The sequence below is a fragment of the Rhinopithecus roxellana genome, chromosome 10, assembly GCF_007565055.1.
Source record: "Rhinopithecus roxellana isolate Shanxi Qingling chromosome 10, ASM756505v1, whole genome shotgun sequence".
NCBI classification, from domain to species: Eukaryota; Metazoa; Chordata; class Mammalia; order Primates; family Cercopithecidae; genus Rhinopithecus; species Rhinopithecus roxellana.
Window position 1 is genome coordinate 137,090,970 of NC_044558.1, and position 12,227 is coordinate 137,103,196.

General features: G+C 38.9%; 1 protein-coding gene across 3 annotated transcripts in view; it reads right to left on the reverse strand.

Annotated features, from left to right (window-relative positions):
- Positions 1-12,227, reverse strand: part of TMTC1 (transmembrane O-mannosyltransferase targeting cadherins 1) — a 289,708-nt gene that overhangs the window by 101,989 nt on the left and 175,492 nt on the right. For all 3 annotated transcript variants that reach the window (XM_030938685.1, XM_030938684.1, XM_030938683.1), the window contains one exon: positions 10,151-10,272. In XM_030938685.1, the coding sequence (XP_030794545.1) occupies positions 10,151-10,272 (122 nt within the window). The remainder of the gene's footprint in view (positions 1-10,150; positions 10,273-12,227) is intronic.

Here is a 12,227-nt window from a genome sequence, read left to right on the forward strand (position 1 = left end):
CCACGACTGTTTGTCACCAGAACTGTCCATATACAGGGCCTGGCTGTTTCCCCTTGATGGTGCCTTTACTCCAGGACTGGCTTCCTTCACCCCAGCCTGGTTGACGTAGTCTCAATTATCAATACATTTTCCATCAAGGCTTGGAAGACCTTTGGCCAAAGCTATGTGACTCTAAAACTGCCTCCAAAAATTAGGAAAGCCACTTTCTCTACCCTTCTACAGCATAATCATCTTGAGAATCTGAGTTCTGTCATTTCTTCTTCCACAAACTACTATATTTGAGACTCCAGCAACTTCACTTTGGAAGCAAAGGTACACTGGGTAATGCACTATTTGTTGATGTCCTCTCCTCTAGTCCCATGAATTAATACAGACCTGACTGCATAGGCATAGACCTCATCATGTGTCCATCATTCTTTAATTCCCTACAATTGTTTTTGTAACCAACATCTATCATGCTGGGAATTACGAGAAAACACAGGAAAACAAAATGGTGGTCCTAACCCTAATGAAAACAAGACAAAGAAGGTTGCTAAAAGAGTAAGAGGGATTTGTTAAGATTACCAAAATCTGCATAAGGAGTCCCTGGTTTGAGATGTATTCTCTAAGAGAAAAGGAAAGAAAGAAATTCACCGATAACAACAAAGGAGCTTGATGAACAAGAGGCTGAAATGGCAACACTTAGGTCCACCCACGTCCTCCCTGCAAAGTCACAGCCCACTTTATACAGCACTGGGTGTGTGGCATCTGCAATTGAGTCTCTCTCTTCCATTCACAGAGGCACATTTCACAGCCCCCTTCAATATGGCATTGCAGAATGCTAACTTGCTAAGTGCTAGGGTTGTTCACTTTTGAGTTGCTCACTTTTGAGCACAGAAGGTTAAAAAAGAAATGAAGAGGTTTGAAGAATCAAAGGAGGAAGAAAGGGAAGGAAGAAAAAGGAGAGGCCTATACTTAATGTTTCTTTGATTTCCTTTAACTTTGGTTCACCCAATCTCATTTGTACAGGGTAGACTGAAATCATGACTTGCAATTAGTTATGTGGCGTAGCTTACATTTCTCACATGTATTATTGTATTCAGTCTCATCTGAATCTAAATTACACTTTACACTAAATTTTACTTTCAAATCCTGATTTCCAAGACATCTGCTATTCACCACTTAGGGCTTAACAGACACAAACATTCATCTTTTATAACTAACAGAGTTTGGTAATATTAAGGGCAGAATTCCAGTCTGATAATTAACTGTTCAAACTTCTCTGCACTTTGATTGAGCACAACATATTGGTCAGTGGATCTCCAGCCCACAGGCACCCTGACCTACTCTCTGCTCACTTCATTCTAGCCATTGCTCTGCTCTAATGTTGTATTGGTCTGTGATCTACAATCTCTGCTTTGACTAAACATTTAGTAGAACCCCTCAACAAAGTCCTCCTGCTTCCCTTCCTGGTCACAACCTTCCCATAGCACTGCCTCATAGTCCTTGATGATTGACCACCAGTCTGGTGCAGTCCCAGGTCCCTCCCTTCCTGGGCACTGCCCTCAAGAGCAGCCCTCTCTGGACGAGACTTAACTCCTAGTTCTCACATCCACTTCTGCCTTCAGGTCCCAGGATGGAGTAGTTCATGCTGGCACAGGAAGAGCACAGGCACAAACACATTCAAGTTAAAATCTTTTTAGTCTTATCCCATAGTATTCTGAAGTAGAACTTTAATCAAGTTTTGAACCCCTTTGTAGATTAATAAACCAGCAGAGAGTCTTTGACTGCTTGACATTAAGGCTTTGTCCCATTGAGGACTGGAGACATGGGGAGGAATAGCAAGAGAGGAAAACAGGAAAGCTTGACAGACTCAGCTTTCTTTTACATTGTGGCGAGTAACATGGAAGATACCATATTTAAGAATGTTAGAATACTTCACTGAGATTAAAAAAGGACTTCCTTAGTTTACTTTTCTGTATTTTTTTTTGAGATGGAGTCTCACTCTGTCACCCAGGCTGGAGTGCAGTGGCACCATCTCAGCTCACTGCAACCTCTACCTCCTGGGTTCAAGCAATTCTCTGGCCCCAACCTCCCAGTATCTGGGATTACAGGCATGTGCCACCACACCTGGATAATTTTTGTATTTTTAGTAGAGACAGGGTTTTGCCATGTTGACCAGGCTGGTCTTGAACTCCTGATCTCAAGTGGTTCACCCTGTTCAGCCTCTCAAAGTGCTGGGATTATAGGCATGAGCCGCCATGCCCGGCTGACTTCACTTTTCGTTACCCAAACTTTGGATTTTGCCACAGATACCCTTCCAATGGTATCATTAAGTTTTATTTCACTCTTTGTCTTCAGATCACATGGTGATCTCACATCATTGTCCCCTAATGTAAAAATGCACAGCCTTTCTCCCTCAACTTTCATAACTCTTGCTATGAAAAGAGAATCATGTTTTAAGACGACCATAATAAAACTGCATCAAAAATGGATTCATGGCTGAAACTAAAGAATAACTGAGTGGACTTGGGTTATTTAGCCAACACATATGTCTATTTATACATAAGCAACACATCCTCACAAAGCTGGTGCATTGAGCTCTTAACTGAAAACTGCGCATCAACCTTTCTCCTAGGTTTTGAGTTGAGTGGCTCATTGGCAAACCTACACTGCTTTTCCTGCCCCTCTACTGCATTGCACTATGAGACTTTCAAACAAAGAATGAAGCCATAAAACAAAAAGACTGAATATTGGGCTCTGCCTGGCTCCCAGGCTTTCTACTATTCTCGTGACTTGGCCTCGACAAAATCTAAAGTGACTTGTTATTTGTGGGTCAACTTCATCCCATCCTTACCAGCTACGGCTTTAGATAAAAGACTCAGCACCACTCACCCTCTGGGGCAGTATGACTGTGGTCTGAGGCCCCTGCTTAGGTATTAGGCTTCAGCTCAGTCCCCAAGTCTCACTGTGTACAGACAAATATCTAACCTGTTTTCAGGGACTGCTGCCTCTCTTGGTAAGCCATCCGCAGTATCATCTCTTGAAAAGAGCCATCTGACATTTCTTGTGTTGCCCTTCTCAGTGGGCAGGGCCTCATTTCCTCCTGATGTTACTAGTGGCCACTTGTCCATGTGAACTTTTTTTCTTTTCTTTTCTTTTTACTTTTTTTTTTTTTTTTTGAGATGAGGTCTCACTATACTGCTCAGGCTGGTCTTGAACTCCTGAGCTCAAGCAATTCTCCTGCCTCAGCCTCGCAAAATGCTAGGATGACAGGTGTGAGCCATCTTACCCGGCCAGTCCATGTGAACGTCTAAGCATCACCTGTTCCTGCTGCTTATGAGGATAGCCCACAACCTCACAGTGGTTGCAGTGAAGGCTCCATACCAAGGCTTCCTGACCACTTTCTAGGGCCCCTGTCTGGCCCTCCAGAGAGCCTGTCCCATGGCAGATGGACTTCCTCCCTTTCCTGCCTCACCTCAGGGCACACATCTTCCCGTCTCCACTGGTCCATCCTACTGAATCTGACCAGACACAGACAGACATGCCACAAATTGTTGGGGGGGCGGGGGGGTGAGGGAAAAGCAGTGCATAAAGCTTAAGAGGAAAAAAACACCCTTTTTAGATAGCTATTCTGAATCAGAAAACAGTAAAAATTTGGAGTGGCAAGGGACCTTAGAGATCATGTAGCAGAGGGGTTATAAAAATGTTCTATTTCTAAAACCAGTAAAATTTCCGCTCAGAAAATGGGGGCGAATGGGGAAGAAGGAAGTGATGCAGGGTCATCTACCTCCTGCTGCTCTTACCATCATGACAAGAATACCAGAAATATGGGAAAGATAAAATTTCATAGTTTGATAAAACTGCATATGTTTAGCTTTTTGCAAAATTCACCAGATTGTCTTTCTTTCTCCTTTCACTCCATAGTTTATCTCCAAACCAGTGAAAACCAGCATTTGGGAACTACAGAACAAGGCCAACATTCTGGTTTTACAAATAGAAAAACAGTAATCTGACCCTATTCAATGATTCTTTCAAGACGGCTAGCTAGTGGGCAACAGATAGGGCTGCGTGGAGTCCCAGTTCAGCTTTCTTCCTATTGTATTTGCTAAAGCAAGTTTCTGTGATTTCTCTGTTGATATTAATATTTGGCAAAACTGACTCACTCTTTTCTAGCAACTCCAAAGAAGCATACAAATACACACAGATGGATCATGAGAAGGGATCCCCAAAATCAGGTAACAGAGGCAGTGTAACTTCAGAGGTAATTTTTCTCCTTTTGCATTCTGAGAAATAAATCCTACAGAATTGTTTCAATAGTAATCCATGTTAGACTGAAAGTTCCATTTTGAATTGAGAGATATGATTTCAAGACGGCATTCTGATAAAGATCGCACTGAATCTATAGATCACTCTGGGCATTTTAACAATATTGATTACTGCAATCCATGAACACAGGATATCTTTCCAACTTTTTCTTTCATTGAATTTGATTTCTCAAAAAAGTTGTATTTCTCACTGAATTTTTTCATTGAATTTTATTTCTTCTACTTCTTTCATTGATGTTTTATAGCTTTCAGTGTCGAGATCTTTTACTTCCTCCGTTAAATTTATTCCTAAGCATTTTTTTGTAGCTATTGCAAATGGGATTGTTTTCTTTTTTAGACAGTTTGCTGTTAATGTATAGAATAGCTGCTGATTTTTGTAAGTTAATTTTGTATCCTGCAACGTTAATGAATTCATTTATTCTGTTTTTCAGTGGAGTTTTCAGGGTTTCCTATGTACATAAGTTTAATGTTGTCTGCAAACAAAGACAATTTAACTTCTTCCTTTCCAATGTGAATGCCTTTTATTTCTTTCTCAGTCATTCTTGATCAGTTGCATCCCAAAATATTGTTTCTGCCTTCACTTATTCCCATTCATTCTTTTCCCCCTTCTACTCATTCAAGTCTTCCTAAAGTAGCAGAGGAATTTGCTCTTTGGCACTGAAGTGAATAAATCATCTTTAATCTGGCATGTGAATGAATATTCAGTCACTTTCTGTAACTTTGAGAGCTGTCATCAACTACTTCTGCTTCATCAATTCTAAGAAATTTTAGTTGATTGTAGCAGTTTAATGTGGTTTTTATAAAACACAAAAAAGATAGCCATAAAATTATATGCTTCTGCTAGGAAAAAAATGAAAGATCAAAATTTCTATAAAAGAATGATTTCAGCCCCAAACTCTCTTGCCTGTTCAAAAACGAGATCCACAAAACTGGCTTTGTCACCAGAAGAAAAGATTATTCCAATTTCTTTTGGTGGTAAACTCTGACCCTGAAGCAATGCAATGCTAAGCAGATAGCCTATTTCTGTCCCTTTTATCCACAGATTTCAAAGTGCAAATGAGAGGAAGGTGATATTTCAGACCTTTTCTGGGTTGATATGGAGGAACAGAAGCCACAAGATTTAAGTGGCTTGTTCATTGTTAGGCATAAAGGCGGAGGATGAGAGAGCACTGTTGGTCTGACTCATTCTGCACTTTTCTTATAAAATGGTCAAATCAGCCCTGTGGGATCGAAGGGACTCACCCGGGCTTCGGTGAGGTTGGACATGACTTCTGTGAAATTGAAATTTATGTGTGAGCATCTAAAGCTAGGATTTGGCTTCATAATAGCTTGAAACAAACATTTGATGAGTAGAAAGTTCACCTTCCTCAGAAAGATTACCAATTGAACCTTTGACTTCATTTTCCTATTATTCACTAAAGTTTCTGAAACAATACAGAGTTTTTGCATAAAAGTGATGATCTGTATTTTCAGGATGTCATTGAGAACACCATATATATGTATATGTATATGTGTGTGTATATATATGTATAGTATATGTTTGTGTGTGTGTGTATATATATACATGTATATGTGTGTGTGTGTGTGTGTGTGTGTGTATACATTTTTTTCCCCCCTCAAAAGAGCCTGGATACTAACACTGTGGAAAAATGGCTGTTTCTTGTCAAGGTCAGGATGGAAGGAGATTCATGAAGATATGATTCCTGTGTTAAAAAAAAAAAAGATTTGGGATATGTTCTTACCATTCTCAATGCCTATATGTAGGTTTATTAAATGGGACAGGCATTATCCAGTGTTCTGACACATCCACGGGATGCCTACAGCATCTGTAAAATCCTCTGTGGCTCTGGGGAAGATTTCAGAAACTCTTAGCTCAACTGTTTGTCATTCTCCATTGAGACAGGAGCAGCTCATCACTGGTAGGTAAAATCTTTTCCTAGTCCCCTGTTTTCAAAAAAAACTGTGAATATTTATAAAATGGCTTGATGAAGTCATCAGAGACTCTCTAAAGCCACAACACAGAAGTTTTCTTACCCAGACTTTAATTTCCAACTCATCCTGGACCACCTCAATTGCACAATTTTATATATCAGTGGAATCCAGGGCCAAAAGGAACACAGCTCCCTTGCAGTTTTAGTTACAATGATGACTGTGAAGAAAGATGGATTCATTAGAGGTACAGCATTCCATTCAAATATTCCTAAGATTCCTCTGGTGTCAGTCTCCCGAAATCCAAGTTAAACTCTCAAATGAGGTCAGGACTGTAAACCTGGCTGAGTGACCTGACCCTTTCATCAGTCCCCAGACCACCTGTAAGGGGCAGGAAAGCACCTCCACCCTCTGCTTAGGTGGCTCTGGCATCTGCTGAGATGGCATCTCTGGAAGGGGAAAGTAGCCTGGCTGGGCGTAGTAATGGTATGTGTTAGTCCAGGATTTACTAAGCCGTAAAGAGAAACACTCAGAAAAAGGTGACTTAGTGACAATGCTGCAAGGCATAGATGTAGGAAAAGTCATCTTTTTAATGAAAACTGGTTTACTGAAATTTATTTTGGGTGCCTCTTTACTGAATTTGCAAATGAAGCAAAACCAAGATTGGTTCCATGAGGCAGGCACTTGCTGTTGGTAATATTGATGCTTTCTTTGTATTCAGCACTTTTATTTTAACCCAAATCAGCTTATTCCTAGAGGAAAAGGGGCATTTTATTCCTAGGAAAAAATAAACTGGAGTCATAGAAAGGTCTATTTAAGATACAGCAGCCTGGGAAGGGCCGGAGCTGGCATGATTCTGGGGGTTGGAGGACATACTGCCCGGGCAATAGGACCCCTTACAATAAGATACCCCACAAAGGGTTGGCGACAATACTATGAGCTTCCATAACATTTACCTAAGGTCTCTTCCAGAAGAATCAAATTTAAACGTCTACTTAAAAATTCCAGCCCTGGCCGGGCGCGGTGGCTCACGCCTGTAATCCCAGCACTTTGGGAGGCCGAGGCGGGTGGATCACAAGGTCAGGAGATTGAGACCATCCTGGCTAACATGGTGAAACCCCGTCTCTACTAAAAATGCCAAAAATTAGCCGGGCGTGGTGGCGGGTGCCTGTAGTCCCAGCTACTTGGGAGGCTGAGGCAGGAGAATGGCGTGAACCCGGGAGGCGGAGCTTGCAGTGAGCCGAGATCGCGCCACTGAACTCCAGCCTGGGCGACTGAGGGAGACTCCGTCTCAAAAAAAAAAAAAAAAAAAAAAAAAAAAAAAAAAAAAAATTCCAGCCCTTCACACTGCCTTTATTTCCTCACAAATTATTCTCCTGTATCTACACTAGATGACACTTTGCTGAGCTTACAAATCTTTGTCACCCAAATCTTTGTCACCCAGAACCCCAAGCTCCTGAAGAACTAGATATTAGGGCTCTTAGAAGTATGGAAGCTTGATTACCACGTGAGTTGAGTTGAAAGTCCTTCACTATGTTTAGATTTTCTTCTTATTTTGTAATTGAGAAGAACACTAAGATGTTCCTATCGGGGAAGCAACATAGTCTGGAAGGTAAGAGATCTGTAGTAGACAGGGATGTGTGTTCCAGCTCTGCCACTCATCAGCTATACCAATTGGGGCAAGTTAACTAAACTCTCAGAGCCCAAGTTTTATTTTTATAAAATGGCAATAATGTTATCGGCTACCTCAGGGAACTGATATCAACAATAAAAATACTTAGTATTTATTGACCATATATAATGCAAAATACTTTCAAAGTTTTATATATAATGATCTCATGTTTTTAAATTTATTTTTTCTGAGACAGGGTCCGGTTCTGTCACTCAGGCTGGAGTGCAGAGGCACAATCATGGTTCTGTCACCGAGGCTGGAGTGCAGTGGCATGATCATGGTTCACTACATCCTCAACCTTCTGGGCTCAAGAGGTCCCCCACCTTAGTCTCCTGAGTAGCTGGGACCACAGGCACTTCCCACTACATCTGGATAATTTTTTGTATTTTTTGTAGAGACAGGGTCTCACCATGCTGCCCAGCCTGGCCTCAAACTCCTGGGCTCAAGTGATCTACAGGCATCAGCCTTCCAAAGTGCTGGGGCATGAGCTACTGCAGCCGGCCCTATAATGATTTCATTTGATGATCACAATATGTCATTGAGTTGGGTGCTATTACTATTCCCATTTTATACAGATGAGAAAACAAGCTTAGAGGAATCATGATCATGTTTAAGCCAGAATTTGAATGCAGGCCCTCTGACTTCAGGGGCAGGCTGTGACCCACTACTACAGTGTGAATTACTTGACATAAAGAATATAACATGCTTAGAATAGTGACTGAAATATAACAAAAATGCAATAAAAGTTTCAATGTAATTAATGATAAAATAGCATTAATGAATACAATAGTATTTATAAAATATTAAGACCTATTAAATGCTTAATGTGAGCTATTCCATTTTGTTAATTGGCAGTTAACTCTTTGAGGGCAGACACTGAGATTCACTTATTTTTATAGCTTTAGATTTTAGTAGAGCATTTACGGCAGAGAGGCTGTATGAATATCTATCAAATGAAGAATGATTCCACTTGGAATCATCAGTACTACAAAGAAGAGCTAAGATATATTCAACTGGTCTAAGCAAAAACATATCTAGAACACAGATTGATGCCACTTTTTGGCCTTCTATACTACAGGTATATTCCTTATTATTGGCAAGCCTTCACAAGACTCTTATCTTAAACCATGTAGAATATAAAGAATTGTGTTGTATTTTTGTTCTTATTGAATAGTATTTATCAAGCACTCATCTCCTTTCCAAACTGGGCTGAAGACACAGTAAACGATTAAGGGCTGCTTTCCCCTTAACTGAGTCAAAACCACATGCTGCAAAGTCGTAAGAAAGCTGTTAGGTATTTGGTTTGAAGGAATCAAAGATTATGAAATTCATTTCTAATGATATGTGTTTTAAAATTTCTAGTACAATACCATAAGTAAAAAATACTCATTTCCTCATAACATTTTGGTTTATGATACTACCTTTTAGGAAAGCTCATACTTATAGAAGAAGAATGAGATTTCCTAAAAGGCAATATCATAAACCAAAATGTTAATTTTAGCAAGTTTACTAAAATCTCCACTGTAAAAATGAGAAAATCTGGGAGTAAAAAAAGCTTTGTGTCTTGTTCAAGGTGAGTCAACCAATAAGTGGTGGAACCAAGACTTGGTCTCCTGATTCAGTGAATTTTCAAGCATCTGAAAAGAAAAGTGGCCTTGGAACAATGACATTTGAATAAGACAAGAGAACAGACAAGCTTCAGAACAGTTCAGACATTCAGAGCTAAGTGGCATTATGTAATCACACACATTTGAATGTCCTTTCTAGTTTTTAAATCGTTGTTCTTTTCCCAAGGACAAATTTTCCTGAGATTGCTTCCATTTTTAAATTGAAAAAAGAGCAAATGAAAGAAGTTAACTACAATCATGCTACTGAACATCGTACTTTCATGCAAGTCAAAAAGTATTTCTAGAAAAGTATTATAACTATGTTTAATAACACACATTTAGACATAGATGCAGTGATAAATGATTGCTACTAAAATCCTGAATACACTCAAGTCAATATTTCACATTTAAACTATAAAGTTTGCAACTGAAGCTAAACCACTGTAAACAAGAGTACACGTGTGGACATTTGCTCTCATCCAACCTTCTGTGTGGCTGTTTTTAAAGCTGAAGTAATAACATCCCTTGTCCCATGCGAATCTAATGGTCTGCACATAAAAGACTGTCTCTCTGGAACTATCAATGCTGGTGACAGAGGGCAGGTCTCATAGGAGGAAGTCACGTGCAATAGTTACCTAGGCATGTAAAGGACTCTCTCCGCCACCACAAAACCCACCCTGAAGAAGAGATTGCTGGCTGGAATGAACGGGAACACCAGGAACAACAAGCCGACTAAAACCTCCTTGTGCTCCAATCTCTGAAACACACAATAGTGAAGGATACATTAACTTCTGTTGAATTCCACATCAGGCAGCATTTAACCATCTCCTTCATTTTCAGGTTCTCAATGAAGAAATGAATAAATTAGACCAATATAAACCTATTGACCGGTGTGCTGAATTTAACAGAGAAAGCCAACAGGCTAAAATGGCTGGCGTGTCAAAACACACACATGTACCCCGACACACATTTGCCACCCAGAAACATGGATATTGGCACAATACAGTCAGTGACCACTATTTGTTGTTTAGGGCTGGCTTTGGAGCAGCCCTACTTCTGGGTTCTGGCTCCATTCAGAAACCTTGTCTTTCCAGACACCCTATTCTCAAAGAGCAAAGAAGCTGGCTAAAATCAAACACAGTAAGGCACTGCAGAGAATTTAATTATTTCTTCCCAAAATATAATGTATTTTCTTTAAAAAATTCACCAGGAGAAGCAAAGTTTAACATCAAGAAAATCAAATACTAATGATAAAATTTGGGACGCCAATAGAGAGAGAATCATTTGAATTGTAGCGTACCTTCACACCTCTCAAATTAGGCTGGCAAGCAAGTATTTACTCCATCGATTTTTTTGAATAAAAAATCATTATAATAATTCATTAAATTGACAAAGAACTTCCTCTGTTATTATATATATTTATTTGCAAAGATTGTTCTGTCACTTACAATTAACAGAAAAAAAAACTTGTGTTTATTACTGATAATATGTTGCAATGACATTGTAAAAACTCATTTATATTTCCATGTGTACTTATGGTATAGACATATTTGAAGAGAATTATATTTAAAACAGATCTTAATGTACTGGAGAATATATATTTTTTAAGTTTAAGAAAAAAACCAAATAGACTGTCCATATTTCAACTTGCAATGTTTCCTTTAAGCATTTTAAAGTCTATTACTTTTAATAATTGGAAAAGAATAAGTAAAAGAATTTCATAAATATAAATATAATTCCCTAATAAAAGCTACAAATAGTTTAACTATACAAAGTATAAAGATTTTAAACATCTTGAGATACTTGTCACCTTGATGTTATTAAAATCGTTGTTTTACTGACTAAAACATATAGGGTAATATAATTTCTGAGAGTGATTTCATATGATTGGACAGTTGCCCTTAAATAATTAATGGGTCTATAAGTAATGATCTCATTTTGACCTAAAGGAACCAGAATTTAAAGGAAGAAAAAAATAGATTATGCAACAAATCTTCAACTTGTGATCTACGAAAACTGACCAAAAAGGGTAAAGAAAAAACGAATGAATTCATTTTATTTAAAAGCTGCAAGCTATCTTTCTAATTTAGACTATACTTTGAGTTTAGAAAGTACACTTCAATTTGAGAATTTAAACTGTATAGTTTATTTATTCATATACATTTAAATTTTTATTTTCAATTTGGGGTACATGTGCAGGTTTACTACAAGGGTATATTATGTGATGCTGAGGTTTAGGCTTCTATTATTTCTGTCACCCAGAGAGTGAATATAATACCCAATAGGAAGTGTTTCAGCCCTTGCCTCCCTTTCCCCTCTCTCCTTTTGGAGTCTCCAAAGTCTATTGTTCCCATCTTTATGTCTGTCTGTACCCAAGGTTTAGCTCCCACTTATAAGTGAAAATATGTGGTATTTGGTTTTCTGTTTCTGTGTTAATTTGCTCAGGATAATGGCCTCTAACGGCCTCCATGTTGCAGTAAAAGACATGATTTTGTTCTTTTTTATGGCTACTTAGTATTTCATGGTGCATATGTATTACAATTTCCTTATCCAATCCACTGTTGATGAGCATCTAGGTTGATTCCATGTCTTTGCTATTGTGAAAAGTGCTGTGATAAACACGTAAGTGCAGACATCTTTTTGGTAGAATGATTTTCCTTTGGGCATATACCCAGTAGTGGGATTGCTGGGTTGAATGGTAGTTCTATTTTT